Here is a 16,481-nt window from a genome sequence, read left to right as displayed (position 1 = left end):
TTTCGGGGTTAAAATCCAAGAATTTGGTTAAAATTACACAATTTTAGCAGGAAAACCCTGATAATTCTGAGGGAAAAGCTCGTGAATTCTCAGAGGAAAATTTGCAACTGCTGAGGGAAAAACCTTCGAATCTGAGGTGAAAAAGTCGATTTTTACTAAAACCGTTCAATTCTTACCCAAACCCGTGAATTTAGGGGTTAAAATCCAAAAATTGGGGTTAAAATTACGCAATTTTTGGTGGGAAAGCCCATGATGATTCTGAGGGAAAATCCTGATAATTCTCAGAGGAAAATTCCCAAATGCTGCGGGAAAAACCTTCGAATCTGAGGTAAAAAAGTAGATTTTTATTAAAATTGTTCAATTCTCACCCAAACCCGTGAATTTCGGGGTTAAAATCCAAGAATTTGGTTAAAATTATGCAATTTTAGCAGGAAAAACCCTGATAATTCTGAGGGAAAAGCTCGTGAATTCTGAGGGGAAAATTCACAAATACTGCGGGAAAAACCTTCGAATCTGAGGTGAAAAAATCGATTTTTACTAAAACCGTTCAATTCTCACCCAAACCGCGACTTTTTGGGGCAAAATCCGCCGATTTCGGCTCCTTGTGACGGCTGCACTCGCTTTCCCAGCGTCCCCCGCGCGGCGCGACCGGAAGTGGGCGGTGTTAAGAGCGGAAGTGACGCGACGTCACTTCCGTTTCCGCCTTTCCGGCTCTTCCTGACCGGCGGCTCCGCGTGCGGCGCGTTCGGTGCGGGGGGGGAGGGGCGGAATTGGGGGGGGGGGGAGGGGCCCGGTGGGGCCCGGGGATGGGGGAGGGGCGCGGGGCCAGGGGGGAGGGGAGGGTTTGGGGCGAAATCCGCCGATTTTGGAACAAAAAAGGCGGGGGGAAATCGGCGGTGGGGGAGGGGCGGGATTTGTTGCGTCTTGGGCGAAATTTGGGGGATTCGAGGGGAATTTGGGGGATTTCGGGCCGGAATTGTGGATGCGGGGTTAAGATTTGGCAGTTTGGGTTAAAATGTTGCGTTAAAAGGCACAGTTTGCACCTTAAAACCCTCAGGTTTTGGTTAAATCCCTCAGGGTTTGGTTAAATCCCCTCAGGTTTGGTTAAAACCCCTCAGGTTTTGGTTAAATCCCCTCAGGTTTGGTGAAATCCCCTCAGGTTTGGTTAAAACCCCTCAGGTTTTGGTTAAATCCCCTCAGGTTTAGGTGAAATCCCCTCAGGTTTGGTGAAATCCCTCCGATTTTGGTTAAATCCTCTCAGGTTTTGGTTAAATCCCCTCAGGTTTTGGTTAAATCCCCTCAGGTTTGGTTAAAACCCCTCAGGTTTGGTTAAATCCCCTCAGGTTTTGGGTTAAATCCCCTCAGGTTTTGGTGAATCCCCTCAGGTTTTGGGTGAAACCCCTCAGTTTTGGTTAAAACCCCTCAGGTTTGGTGAAATCCCCTCAGGTTTTGGGTGAAATCTCTCAGGTTTTGGGTCAATCCCCTCAGTTTTTGGGTCAATCTCCTCAGGTTTTGGTTAAATCCCCTCAGGTTTGGTTAAATCCCCTCAGATTTGGGTCAATCCCCTCAGGTTTTGGTTAAATCCCCTCAGGTTTGGTTAAATCCCCTCAGATTTGGGTCAATCCCCTCAGGTTTGGTTAAATCCCCTCAGATTTGGGTCAATCCCCTCAGGTTTTTGGTCAATCCCCTCAGGTTTTGGGTGAAATCTCTCAGTTTTTGGGTCAATCCCCTCAGGTTTGGTTAAATCCCCTCAGGTTTTGGGTGAAATCTCTCAGTTTTTGGGTCAATCCCCTCAGGTTTTGGTTAAATCCCCTCAGGTTTTGGGTTAAATCCCCTCAGGTTTTGGTAAAACCCCTCAGGTTTTGGGTGAAACCCCTCAGGTTTTGGTTAAATCCTCTCAGTTTTTGGGTCAATCCCCTCAGGTTTTGGGTGAAATCTCTCAGTTTTTGGGTCAATCCCCTCAGGTTTGGTGAAATCCCCTCAGGTTTTGGGTCAATCCCCTCAGGTTTGGTGAATCCCCTCAGGTTTGGTGAAATCCCCTCAGGTTTTGGTAAAACCCCTCAGGTTTTGGGTGAAACCCCTCAGGTTTGGGTCAATCCTCTCAGTTTTTGGGTCAATCCCCTCAGGTTTGGGTCAATCCCCTCAGGTTTGGTGAAATCCCCTCAGGTTTGGTTAAATCCCCTCAGGTTTGGTTAAATCCCTCCGGGTTTGGTTAAATCCCCTCAGGTTTGGTTAAATCCCCTCAGGTTTTGGGTTAAATCCCCTCAGGTTTTGGTTAAATCTCTCAGGTTTTGGTTAAATCCCCTCAGGTTTTGGTTAAATCTCTCAGGTTTTGGTTAAATCTCTCAGTTTTTGGGTCAATCCCCTCAGGTTTTGGTGAAACCCCTCAGGTTTGGTGAATCCCCTCAGGTTTAGGTAAAACCCCTCCGGTTTTGGTTAAATCCCCTCAGGTTTTGGTCAATCCCCTCAGGTTTTGGTTAAATCCCCTCAGATTTTGGTGAAACCCCTCAGGTTTTGGTTAAATCTCTCAGTTTTTGGGTCAATCCCCTCAGGTTTTGGGTGAAATCTCTCAGTTTTTGGGTCAATCCCCTCAGTTTTTGGGTCAATCCCCTCAGGTTTTGGTTAAATCCCCTCAGGTTTTGGGTGAAACCCCTCAGGTTTAGGTAAAAACCCCTCAGGTTTAGGTAAAACCCCTCAGTTTTTGGGTCAATCCCCTCAGGTTTTGGTTAAATCCTCTCAGGTTTTTGTGAAACCCCTCACGTTTTGGTTAAATCCCCTCAGGTTTGGTGAAATCCCCTCAGGTTTTGGGTGAAATCTCTCAGTTTTTGGGTCAATCCCCTCAGGTTTTGGTTAAATCCCCTCAGTTTTGGTTAAATGCCCTCAGGTTTTGGTTAAATCTCTCAGTTTTTGGGTCAATCCCCTCAGGTTTTGGGTGAAATCTCTCAGTTTTTGGGTCAATCCCCTCAGGTTTGGTGAAATCCCCTCAGGTTTGGTGAAATCCCCTCAGGTTTTGGGTGAAACCCCTCAGGTTTGGGTCAATCCTCTCAGTTTTTGGGTCAATCCCCTCAGGTTTGGGTCAATCCCCTCAGGTTTGGTTAAATCCCCTCAGGTTTTGGTGAAACCCCTCAGGTTTGGTTAAATCCCCTCAGGTTTAGGTGAAATCCCCTCAGTTTTTGGGTGAAACCCCTCAGGTTTAGGTAAAACCCCTCAGGTTTAGGTAAAACCCCTCAGGTTTGGTTAAATCCCCTCAGTTTTTGGGTCAATCCCCTCAGTTTTTGGGTCAATCCCCTCAGGTTTTGGTTAAATCCTCTCAGGTTTTTGTGAAACCCCTCACGTTTTGGTTAAATCCCCTCAGGTTTTGGGTGAATCCCCTCAGGTTTTGGTTAAATCCCCTCAGTTTTTGGGTGAATCCCCTCAGGTTTTGGTTCAATCTCTCAGTTTTTGGGTCAATCCCCTCAGGTTTTGGTTAAATCCCCTCAGGTTTTGGGTGAAACCCCTCAGGTTTTGGGTGAAATCTCTCAGTTTTTGGGTCAATCCCCTCAGTTTTTGGGTCAATCCCCTCAGGTTTTGGGTGAAATCTCTCAGGTTTTGGTTAAATCCCCTCAGTTTTGGGTCAATCCCCTCAGGTTTTGGGTGAAATCTCTCAGTTTTTGGGTCAATCCCCTCAGGTTTGGTTAAATCTCTCAGTTTTTGGTTCAATCCCCTCAGGTTTTGGTTAAATCCCCTCAGGTCTGGTGAAACCCCCTCGGGTTAGGGTGGAAATTTGGGCTGGCGTGGTACAAATTTCGGGTGCGAACCTGGCTCTCCTGTGGCGGCTGTGTCTCCGCAGGCTGCCTGTGCCCCCGTCGGTGCCGCGCCGCCCCGCCTGCCGCCGTCATGTCGCGATTCTTCACCACCGGCTCCGACTCCGAGTCCGAGTCGTCGGCGTCGGGAGACGAAGCGGCCCCCAAAGCGCCGGGGGGGCCCTACAGCAAGTGGGGGCGGGGCCAAGGCCGAACAGGGGCGGGGCTTGTGGGGAAGGGGAGGGGTTAAAGGATAAAAAGGGGCGGGGCTAAAGGGAAGAGTGGGTTAGGGTTAGAGGAAAGGGGGAGGAGTTAAAGGGAAAGGGAGGGGTTAAAGGGAAGGGGAGGGGTTTCATGGGGAGGAGGAGGGGTTAATGGAAAGGGGAGGGGTTAAAAGAAAGGGGAGGGGTTAATAGGAAAGGGGAGGGGTTAAAGGGAAAGGGAGGGGTTAATAGGAAAGGGAGGGGTTAAAGGGGAAGGGAGGGGTTAAAGGGAAAGGGAGGGGTTTAAAGGAAAAGAGGTGGGGTTTTAAAGGGGTGTGGTTTGAGGGAAGGGGTGGGGTTTAAAGAAAGGGGGTGTGGTTTAAGGAAAGGGGTGGGGTTTAAAGGAAAAGAGGTGGGGTTTTAAAGGGGTGTGGTTTGAAGGAAGGGGTGGGGTTTAAGGAAGGGGGTGGGGTTTAAAGGGAAAGAGGCGGGGTTTTAAAGGGGTGTGGTTTGAAGGAAAGGGGTGGGGTTTAAGGAAAGGGGTGGGGTTTAAAGGAAAAGAGGCGGGGTTAACGGGTGGGGTTTAAGGAAAGGGGTGGAGTTTAAAGGAAAGGAGGCGGGGTTTAATGGGTGGGGTTTAAGGAAAGGGGTGGGGTTTAAGGAAAAGAGGTGGGGTTTAAAAGGGGTGGGGCTTAAGGAAAGGGGTGGGGTTTAAAGAAAAAGGCAGAGTTAAAAGGGTGGGGTTTAAGGAAGGGGTGGGGTTAAAGGAAAGGGGGTGTGGTTTAAGGAAAGGGGTGGGGTTTAAAGGAAAAGAGGTGGGGTTAATGGGTGGGGTTTAAGGAAAGGGGTGGGGTTTAAAGGAAAAGAGGTGGGCTTAAAAAGGGGTGGGGCTTAAGGAAAGGGGTGGGGTTTAAAGGAAAAGAGGCTGGGTTAACGGGTGGGGTTTAAGGAAAGGGGTGGGGTTTAAGGAAAGGGGTGGGGTTTAAAGGAAAAGAGGCGGGGTTTAACAGGTGGGGTTTAAGGAAAGGGGTGGGGTTTAAGGAAAGGGGTGGGGTTTAAGGAAAGGGGTGGGGTTTAAAGGGAAGGGGTGGGGTTTAAGGAAAGGGGTGGGGTTTAAGGAAAGGGGTGGGGTTTAAAGGAAAGGAGGCGGGGTTTAACGGGTGGGGTTTAAGGAAAGGGGTGGGGTTTAAAGGAAAGGAGGCGGGGTTTAACGGGTGGGGTTTAAGGAAAGGGGTGGGGTTTAAAGGAAAGGGGGTGGGGTTTAAAGGGAAGGGGGTGGGGTTTAAGGAAAGGGGCGTGGCTGAAGGCGGTGTGGCCCCACCCCCAGGCCGCTGCTGCTGAGTGAGGACGAGGAGGACACGAAGCGCGTGGTGAGGAGCGCCCGCGACAAGAGGTGGGTATTGATCGGTATTGATCGGTTATCGATCGGGTATTGATCGGTATTGATCGGTTATCGATCGGTTATCGATTGGTATTGATCGGGTATCGATCGGTTATTGATCAGTATGGATCGGTTATCGATCGGTATTGATCGGGTATTGATCAGTATTGATCGGTTATCGATCGGTTATCGATCGGTATTGATCGGTTATCGATCGGTATTGATCGGGTATCGATCGGTTATCGATTGGGTATTGATCGGTTATCGATTGGGCATTGATCAGTTATCGATCGGTATTGATCGGTTATTGATCGGTTATTGATTGGTATTGATCAGGTATCGATCGGTATTGATCGGTATCGATCGGTATTGATTGGGTATCGATCGGTATTGATCGGTATCGATTGGGTATGGATCGGTTATCGATTGGGCATTGATCGGTTATCGATCGGTATTGATCGGGTATTCATCGGGTATCGATCGGTTATCGATCGGTATTGATCGGTTATCAATCAGTATTGATCGGTGTTGATGGGTTATTGCTTGGCATTGATCAGTATTTATCCGGTATTGATTGATTATTCATAGTTATTGATTGGGTATTGATCGGGTATTCATTAGTATTTATCAGGCATTGATTAGTTATTGATAGGTATTGACCAGGTATTGATCAGTGTTGGTGGGTTATTGATTGGTATTGATCCGTATTTATCAGGTATGGGTTGATTATTCATAGCTGTTGATTGGGTGTTGATTGGGTATTCACCAGTATTTATCAGCTATTGATTAGTTATTGATGGGTATTGATCGGTGTTGATGGGTTATTGATTGGTATTGATCAGTATTTATCAGGTATTGATTGATTATTCATAGTTATTCATTGGGTATTGATCGGGCATTTATCAGGCATTGATTAGTTATTGGTAGATATTGATCGGGTGTTGATCTGGTATTGATCGGTTATCGCTCAGGTATTTATCAGTCATTGCTTGGGTATTGATCGCCATTGATTGGGTATTGGTATTGGTCAGCTATTGATGGGTATTGATCGGTTATTGCTCAGGTATTCATCGGTTATTGCTTGGGTATTGATCGGCATTGATTGGGTATTGGTATCGGTCAGGTATTGATGGGTATTGATCAGATATTGATGGGTATTGATGGGTATTGATCGGTTATTGCTCAGGTATTCATCGGTTATTGCTTGGGTATCGATCGGGTATTTCTTGGGTACTGATCAGTTATTGATCCATTATTGAGCAGTTATTGATTTGTCTTTGAGCAGTTATTGATTCGGTATTGATTTGGTTTTCAGTGGTTAGTGACTGGTTATTGATTGGGTATTGATCAGCTATTGATCCGTTATTGAGCAGTTATTGATTTGTCTTTGAGCAGCTTTTGATGGGGTGTTGACTGGGTATTGACCAGTTATTGATCGGTTATCAATCAGGCATTGATTTGTTTTTGTGAGCTTATTGATCAGTTTTTGATTGTCTGTTGTATATCGATTAGTTATTTATAGGTTGTTGGTCACTTATTGATCAGTTACTGATCCGTTATTGATCACTGATCACCTATTGATCACTTGTTGATCGGTTATCAGTTGGGTTGATTGGTTTGCTGATTGATCATCTGCTGATTGATTATTGATCAGTTAGTGGCCACCTAGTGATGGGTTATTGGTCACCTATTGGTCGCTTATTGATCAGCTGCTGGTTACCTATTGCTCTCAAATCGATCACCTATTGATCAGTTATTGATGGGCTATTGGTTGACTCTTGATCCTAATGGCTCCACAGCGGTCTTTATTGATCCCAGTCGATCCTTATTGATCCCAATCAGTGCCAATGCCTCCAAATTGATTCCTATTGATCAGTATTGATCCCTATTGGTTCCCATTGGTTTGGTTCCTATTGATCCCAATGGCTCCAAATTGATCCCTATTGATCCTGATCGATCCCTATTGATCCCAATCGACCCCGATTGATCCTGATCGATCCCTATTGATCCCAATCGATCCCACTGGCCCCAAATTGATCCCTATTGATCCCAATGGCCCCAAATTGACCCTGATTGATGCTGATCGATCCCTATTGATCCCAATCGACCCCGATTGATCCTGATCGATCCCTATTGATCCCAATCGACCCCGATTGATCCTGATCGATCCCTATTGATCCCAATCGATCCCAATGGCCCCAAACTGATCCCTATTGGTCCCAATGGGTCCGTATTGATCCCCATTGGTTTCTATTGATCCCAATGGCCCCAAATCGACCCCGATTGATCCTGATCGATCCCTATTGATCCCAATCGATCCCACTGGCCCCAAATTGATCCCTATTGGTCCCAATGGGTCCGTATTGATCCCTATTGGTTCCCATTGGTTTGGTTCCTATTGATCCCAATGGCCCCAAATCGACCCCGATTGATCCTGATCGATCCCTATTGATCCCAATCGACCCCGATTGATCCTGATCGATCCCTATTGATCCCAATCGACCCCGATTGATCCTGATCGATCCCTATCGATCCCAATCGATCCCAATGGCCCCAAACTGATCCCTATTGGTCCCAATGGGTCCGTATTGATCCCTATTGGTTCCCATTGGTTTGGTTCCTATTGATCCAATGGCCCCAAATTGATCCCTATTGATCCTGATCGATCCCTATTGATCCCAATCGATCCCGATTGATCCTGATCAATCCCTGTTGATCCAAATCGATCCAAATGGCCCCAAATTGATCCCTATTGGTCCCAATGGGTCCGTATTGATCCCTATTGGTTCCCATTGGTTTGGTCTCTATTGATCCCTGTTGATCCCAATGGCCCCAAATCGACCCCGATTGATCCTGATCGATCCCTATTGATCCCAATCGACCCCGATTGATCCTGATCGATCCCTATTGATCCCAATCGACCCCGATTGATCCTGATCAATCCCTGTTGATCCCAATCGACCCCGATTGATCCTGATCGATCCCTATCGATCCCAATCGATCCCACTGGCCCCAAATTGATCCCTATTGGTCCCAATGGGTCCGTATTGATCCCTATTGGTTCCCATTGGTTTGGTTCCTATTGATCCCAATGGCCCCAAATCGACCCCGATTGATCCTGATCGATCCCTATTGATCCCAATCGATCCCACTGGCCCCAAATCGATCCCTATTGGTCCCAATGGGTCCGTATTGATCCCCATTGGTTTCTATTGATCCCTGTTGATCCCAATGGCCCACATCGACCCCGATTGATCCAAATTGATCCCAGTCGACCCCAGTCGGTGCCAATCAGCCCTGATTGATCCCGATCGATCCCAGGTACGAGGAGCTCACCAACCTGATCCGCTCCATCCGCAACGCCATGAAGATCCGCGACGTCAGCCGCTGCCTCGAGGTGCCCAGAGCCCCCAAATCCCCCCTTTTCACCCCCAAAAATGCCCCCAAATCCCCCGTTTTCACCCCAAAAAATGCCCCCAAATCCCCCAATTTCACCCCAAAAAATGCCCCCAAATCCCCCAATTTCATCCCAAAAAATGCCCCCAAATCCCCCAATTTCACCCCAAAAAATGCCCCCAAATCCCCAATTTCACCCCAAAAAATTTTCCCATGTTCCCCATTTTTAACCCCAATTTCCCCGTTTCTGACCCCATTTTCACCCATTTTTAACCCCATTTTCCCCATTTTTATCCCGAATTTTCCCAATTTCCCCGTTTCTGACCCCGTTTTCCCTGTTTTTAACCCGAATTCCCCGTTTTTAACCCGAATTTTCCCATTTTCCCCGTTTTTATCCCGGATTTTCCCGATTTCCCCGTTTCTGACCCCGTTTTCCCCATTTTCATCCCGAATTTTCCCATTTTCCCATTTTTAACCCCATTTTCCCCGTTTTTAACCCGAATTTTCCCAATTTCCCCATTTTTATCCCGAATTTTCCCGATTTCCCCGTTTCTGAGCCCGTTTTCACCCATTTTTAACCCAAATTCCCTGTTTTTACCCCGTATTTTCCCGATTTCCCCGTTTCTGACCCCATTTTCACCCGCTTCTGACCCCATTTTCACCCGTTTTTAACCCGAATTCCCCGTTTTTATCCCGGATTTTCCCGATTTCCCCGTTTTCATCCCGGATTTTCCCGATTTCCCCGTTTCTGACCCGTTTTCCCCATTTTTAACCCCATTTTCCCCGTTTCTGAGCCCGTTTTCCCCGTTTTTATCCCGGATTTTCCCGAATTCCTCGTTTTCATCCAGGATTTTCCCGTTTTCCCCGTTTTCATCCCGGATTTTCCCGATTTCCCCGTTTTTAACCCCGTTTTCGGGGCGCTCCCGTTGCAGGAGTTCGAGCTGCTGGGCCGGGCGTGGGCCAAGGCCAAGGGCGTGGTGGACAGGGAGGGCGTGCCCGGCTTCTACCTGCGCATCCTGGCCGACCTCGAGGACTACCTCAACGAGGTAAAAACACCCCAGGTTTGGGGTAAAAAACGGCAATTTTGGGCAAAAAACCCAATTTTGGGTAAAAACGGCAGATTTGGGGCAAAAAACGGCAACTTTGGGCATCCTGGCCGACCTCGAGGACTACCTCAACGAGGTAAAAACACCCCAGGTTTGGGGTAAAAAACGGCAATTTTGGGCAAAAAACCCAAATTTTGGGTAAAAAACGGCAAATTTGGGGCAAAAAACGGCAAATTTGGGGTAAAAATGGCAGAATTGGGGTAAAAACGGCAAATTTGGGACTAAAATGGCAGATTTGGGGCTAAAAACGGCAGATTCGGGGCAAAAACAGCAACTTTGGGGCATCCTGGCCGACCTCGAGGACTACCTCAACGAGGTAAAAACACCCCAGGTTTGGGGTAAAAAACCCCAATTTTGGGCAAAAAACCCAAATTTGGGGCAAAAAACGGCAAATTTGGGGCAAAAAACGGCAGATTTGGGGCTAAAAACGGCAGATTCGGGGCAAAAATGGCAAATTTGGGGCATCCTGGCCGACCTCAAGGACTACCTCAACGAGGTAAAAAACGGCAATTTTGGGGCAAAAAACCCCAATTTTGGGCAAAAATGGCAAATTTGGGTAAAAACGGCAGATTTGGAGCAAAAAACGGTAGATTTGGGGCTAAAAACGGCAGATTCGGGGCAAAAAACGGCAAATTTGGGGCATCCTGGCCGACCTCGAGGACTACCTCAACGAGGTAAAAACACCCAGGTTTGGGGTAAAAAACGGCAATTTTGGGCAAAAAACCCAAATTTGGGTAAAAACGGCTGATTTGGGGCAAAAACGGCAGATTTGGGGCTAAAAACGGCAGATTCGGGGCAAAAACGGCAACTGTGGGGCATCCTGGCCGACCTCGAGGACTACCTCAACGAGGTAAAAACACCCCAGGTTTGGGGTAAAAAACGGCAATTTTGGGCAAAAAACCCAAATTTGGGTAAAAACGGCTGATTTGGGGCAAAAAACGGTAGATTTAGGGCTAAAAACGGCAGATTTGGGGCTAAAAACGGCAACTTTGGGCATCCTGGCCGACCTCGAGGACTACCTCAACGAGGTAAAAACCCCAATTTTGGGGTGAAAAACCTCAATTTTGGGCAAAAAACCCAAAATTTTGGGTAAAAACCCCAATTTTGGTGTAAAAAACGGCAGATTTAGGGCAAAAACCCCAAAATTGGGTAAAAACCCCGCATTTGGGGCATCCTGGCTGACCTCGAGGACTGCCTCAACGAGGTAAAAAACGGCAATTTTGGGCAAAAACCCCAAATTTCGGGTAGAAACCCCAAATTTGCGGCAAAAAACGGCAACTTTGGGGTAAAAACGGCAATTTTGGGGTAAAAACGGCAAATTTGGGCATTCCAGAACCTCGAGGACTACCTCAACGAGGTAAAAAACGGCAATTTTGGGCAAAAACCCCAAATTTCGGGTAGAAAACCCCAAATTTGGGGCAAAAAACGGCAACTTTGGGTAAAAATGGCAATTTTGGGGTAAAAACGGCAGATTTGGGCATTCCAGAACCTCGAGGACTGCCTCAACGAGGTTACAGCTCATTTTTGGGTCATTTTTGGTCATTTTTTTGGGTCATTTTCACCATTTTGGGTCATTTTTTCTCCGTTTCTGGTGATTTTTCACCATTTCCGGTGATTTTCCCCCGTTTTTGGGTCATTTTTCCCCGTTTTTTGGTCATTTTTGTTGGGTTTTGGTTGCTTTCAGATAGTTTACTTATTTTGTGTCCCTTTTTGTCATTTTTGGGTCATTTTTGGTCATTTTTTTGGGTCATTTTCGCCATTTTGGGTCATTTTTTCTCCATTTCTGGTGATTTTTCACCGTTTTTTTGGTGATTTTTCTCCATTTTTGGTCATTTTTGTTGGGTTTTGGTTGGTTTCAGATAGTTTACTTATTTTGTGTCCCTTTTTGTCATTTTTGGGTCATTTTTGGGTCATTTTTTGGGTCATTTTCACCATTTTGGGTCATTTTTTCTCCATTTCTGGTGATTTTTCACCATTTTCCGGTGATTTTCCCCCGTTTTTTTGGTGATTTTCCCCCATTTTTTGGTCATTTTTGTTGGATTTTGGTTGCTTTTGGGTAGTTTACTTATTTTGTGTCCCTTTTTGTCATTTTTAGTCATTTTTTTGGGTCATTTTCACCATTTTGGGTTGTTTTTTCTCCGTTTCGGGTGATTTTTCACCGTTTTTTTGGTCATTTTTCACCATTTTTTGGTGATTTTTTCCCGTTTTTCCCGTTTTTTTTTGGCAGCTCTGGGAGGACAAGGAAGGGAAGAAGAAAATGAACAAAAACAACGCCAAAGCTCTGAGCTCTTTGAGGCAAAAACTGCGGAAATACAACCGGGACTACGAGGGGCAGATCGCGGCCTACAGGCAGGTCAGGAAGGGGTTAAAGCCGTGGGAAAATTTGGGGGGAAAACGGGCAAAAATGGGCAAAAAAAATGGGGGAAAAAAGGGGGGGAAATGGGGAAAAATGGGGAAAAAATTGGGGGGAAAATGGGGAAAAAAGTGGGGGGGAATGGGGGAAAAAATGGGAAAAAATTGGGGGGAAAATGGCAAAAAATGGGGAAAAATTGAAGGGAAAATGGGGAAAAACAGGGAAAAATGGGCAAAAAAAATGGGGGAGAAAATGGGGAAAAAAGGGGGGGAAATGGGGAAAAAATGGGAAAAAATGGGGAAAATTGAAGGAAAAATGGGGAAAAACGGGGAAAAAACGGGGGAAAATGGGCAAAAAAAATGGGGGAAAAAAGGGGGGAAATGGGGAAAAAAGGGGGGGAAATGGGGGAAAAAATGGGAAAAAATTGGGGGGAAAATGGCAAAAAATGGGGAAAAATTGAAGGAAAAAAACGGGGGGAAATGGGGGAAAAACGGGGAAAAATGGGCAAAAAAAATGGGGGAGAAAATGGGTGAAAATGGGGAATAAATTGAAGGGGAAATGGGGAAAAAATTGGGGGGAAATGGGCAAAAATGGGCAAAAAATGGGGGAAAAAAGGGGGGAAATGGGGAAAAATTGGGGGAAAATGGGGAAAAAAGGGGGGGAATGGGGGAAAATGGGGAAAAAAGGGGGGGAATGGGGGAAAAAATGGGAAAAAATTGGGGGGAAAATGGCAAAAAATGGGGAAAAATTGAAGCAAAAAAGGGGAAAAAATTGAAGGAAAAAAGGGGAAAATGGAGGAAAATGGGGGAAAATGGGCAAAAAAAAGAGGGAATGGGCGAAAAAAAGGGGAAAAATGGGAACAAAGGGGGGGAATGGGGAAAAATGGGCAAAAAAATGGGGGGGAAATGGGCAAAAAGAGAGGGAAAAATGGGGAAAAAAAGGGGGAAAATGGGGGGAAAAGGGGATAATTGAAGCAAAAAAGGGCAAAAATGGGCAAAAAAGGGGGGGAAATGGGGAAAAAGGGGAAAATGGCAAAAAATGGGGAAAAATTGAAGCAAAAAAGGGGAAAAATGGGGGAAAAACTGGGAAAAATGGGGAAAAAATGGGGAAAAACTGGGGAAAAAGGGGGGGAAAATGGGGAAAAAAGGGGGGGAAAGGGGGAAAAATAGGGGGAAAATTGGGAAAAACTGGGGAAAAAATAGGAAAAAATAGGAACAAATGGGAAAAGGGGGGAAAATGGGGGAAAAAATAGGAAAAAGGGGGAAAATGTGTAAAAATGGGGGGAAAAAGGGGAAAAATGGGGGAAAATGGGGGAAAAACTGGGAGAAAAGGGGAAAAATGGGGAAAAAAGGGGAAAAATAGGAAAAAAATGGGAAAAGGGGGGGGGAATGGGGAAAAATAGGAAAAAAATGGGGAAAATTGGGGAAATAGGGGGAAAAATAGGAAAAAATGGGGGAAAAAAGGGGGAAAAGTGGGGGAAAAATAAGAAAAAATTGGGGGAAAAGGGGGGAAAATGGGGAACAAATGGGAAAAGGGGGGGAAATGGGGGAAAAATAGGAAAAAGGGGGAAAATGTGGAAAAAGGGGGGAAAAAGGGGGAAAAATGGGGGAAAAGGGGGGAAAATGGGGGAAAAAAGGGGGAAAATGGGAAAAACTGGGAGAAAAGGGGAAAAAATGGGGAAAAAGGGGGGGGAAGGGGGAAAAAATAGGAAAAAAATTGGGAATAACTGGGGGAAAAAAGAGGGGAAAATGGGGAAAACAGGGGGAAAATGGGGGAAAAATGGGGAAAATGGGGAAAAAAGGGGGGGGAATGGGGAAAATGGGGGGAAAAATAGGAAAAAGGGGGGGAAATGGGAAAAATAGGGAAAAAATGGGGAAAATTGGGGAAAAAAGGGGGGAGAATGGGGAAAAAAGGGGGAAAAGTGGGGGGAAAATAAGAAAAAATTGGGGAAAAAGTGGGGAAAATGGGGAAAAAATGGGGAAAAATAAGAAAAAACTGGGGAAAAATGGGGAAAAAAGGGGAAAATGGGGAACAAATGGGAAAAGGGGGGAAATGGGGGAAAAATAGGAAAAAGGGGGAAAATGTGGAAAAATGGTGGAAAAAGGGGAAAAATGGGGAAAATGGGGAAAAAACTGGGGAAAATGGGGAAAAAAGGCGGGGGAAGGGGGAAAAAATGGGAAAAAAATTGGGAAAACCTGGGGAAAAAAGAGGGAATGATGGGGGAAAACCTGGGGAAAACAGGGGGAAAAAAGGGGAAAAAAATGGGGAAAAATAAGAAAAAAATGGGGGAAAAATAGGGAAAAAAATAGGAAAAAGGGGGGAAATGGGGAAAGATAGGAAAAAAATGGGGAAAAAAGGGGGACAAGGGGGAAAAATAAGAAAAAATTGGGGAAAAAGGGGGAAAAATGGGGAAAAAATGGGGAAAAATAAGAAAAAACTGGGGAAAAATGGGGAAAAAAGGGGAAAATGGGGAACAAATGGGAAAAGGGGGGAAATGGGGGAAAAAATAGGAAAAAGGGGGAAAATGTGGAAAAATGGCGGAAAAAGGGGAAAAATGGGGAAAAAGGGGGGAAAATGGGGAAAAAATGGGGGGAAAGGGGGAAAAAATAGGAAAAAAATTGGGAAAAACTGGGGGAAAAAAGAGGGGAAAATGGGGAAAAACCTGGGAAAACAGGGGGAAAATGGGGAAAAAAGGGGGAATAAATGGGGGAAATGGCAAAATAATGGGGAAAAATGGGGGGGAATGGGGAAAATGGGGGGAAAAATAGGAAAAAGGGGGGGAAATGGGGAAAAATAGGAAAAAAATGGGGAAAATTGGGGAAAAAAGGGGGGAAAAAGAGGGGGAAAAGTGGGGGGAAAATAAGAAAAAATTGGGGAAAAAGTGGGGAAAATGGGGAAAAAAATGGGGAAAAATGGGGAAAATGGGGAACAAATGGGAAAAGGGGGGAAAATGGGGGAAAAAATAGGAAAAAGGGGGAAAATGGGGGGAAATGGGGAAAAAAGGGGGGGGAGGGGGAAAAAATAGGAAAAAAATTGGGAAAAACTGGGGGGAAAAAGAGGGAAAAATGGGGAAAAACCTGGGGAAAACAGGGGGAAAATGGGGAAAAAAATGGGGAAAAATAAGAAAAAACTGGGGAAAATGGGGGAAAAATAGGGAAAAAATAGGAAAAAGGGGGGAAATGGGGAAAGATAGGAAAAAAATGGGGAAAAAAGGGGGAAAAGGGGGAAAAATAAGAAAAAATTGGGGAAAAGGGGGAAAAATGGGGAAAAAATGGGGAAAAAAAAGAAAAAACTGGGGAAAAATGGGGAAAAAAGGGGAAAATGGGGAACAAATGGGAAAAGGGGGGAAATGGGGGAAAAATAGGAAAAACGGGGAAAATGTGGAAAAATGGCGGAAAAAGGGGAAAAATGGGGAAAAAAGGGGGGGGAAGGGGGAAAAAATAGGAAAAAAATTGGGAAAAACTGGGGGGAAAAAGAGGGAATGATGGGGGAAAACCTGGGGAAAACAGGGGGAAAATGGGGAAAAAAATGGGGAAAAATAAGAAAAAAGGGGAAAAATGGGGAAAAAAGGGGAAAATGGAGGGAAAATGGGGAAGAACTGGGGGAAAAGGGGGAAAAATAGGAAAAAAATGGGAAAAGGGGGGGAAATGGGGAAAAATAGGAAAAAAAAGGGGAAAATTGGGGAAAAAAGGGGAAAAATGGGAGAAAATGGGGGAAAAATGGGGGAGACATGGGGAAAAAAGGGGGAAAATGGGGAAGAAAGGGGAACAAATGGGAAAAGGGGGGAAAATGGGGGAAATGGGGAAAAACTGGGGAAAAGGGGGAAAAAGGGGGAAAAAATGGGGAAAAAACTGGGGAAAAATGGGGGGAAAATGGGGAAAAAGAGGGGGAAAATGGGGAAAAAGGGGGGAAAAAATAGGAAAAAATGGGGAAAAGTGGGGGAAAAAGGGGAAAAAATGGGGAAAAAAGGGGAAATTGGGAAAAGGGAAAGGGAAAAGGGGGAAGTTTTTGGGGCCGGGCCGAGCCGGGGATTTGGCGCAGAACCCGGAGCAGTCGGACGAGGACGAGGAGAAAAGCCGCCGCGAGTCCGAAGGTGGGCGCCCACCCGGGGATTGGGGGGAAATCCGGGAATTCGGGGGGAAAATTGGGAATTTGGGGGGAAAAATTGGGAATTTGGGGGGGAAAATTGGGAATTTGGGGGGAAATCCGGGGATTTGGGGGTTAAATTTGGGAATTTGGGGGGAAATCCGGGGATTTGGG

General features: G+C 46.0%; 1 protein-coding gene across 1 annotated transcript; it reads left to right on the top strand.

Moving 5' to 3' along the window:
* Nucleotides 1-711: 711 nt before the first annotated feature.
* LOC137465647 (eukaryotic translation initiation factor 3 subunit C-like) lies at nt 712-16,314 on the top strand (the record flags this gene model as incomplete). The annotated part of the gene is made up of 7 exons (XM_068177713.1): nt 712-748; nt 3,830-3,974; nt 5,313-5,378; nt 8,688-8,763; nt 9,695-9,808; nt 12,096-12,221; nt 16,263-16,314. Coding segments are annotated over exons 2-7 (532 nt in total), but the record flags the coding sequence as incomplete, so codon positions are not given.
* Between the last annotated feature and the right edge of the window lie 167 nt (nt 16,315-16,481).

The sequence above is a fragment of the Anomalospiza imberbis genome, unplaced genomic scaffold (assembly GCF_031753505.1).
Source record: "Anomalospiza imberbis isolate Cuckoo-Finch-1a 21T00152 unplaced genomic scaffold, ASM3175350v1 scaffold_100, whole genome shotgun sequence".
NCBI classification, from domain to species: Eukaryota; Metazoa; Chordata; class Aves; order Passeriformes; family Viduidae; genus Anomalospiza; species Anomalospiza imberbis.
This window is presented reverse-complemented; position numbering and strand designations above follow the sequence as displayed.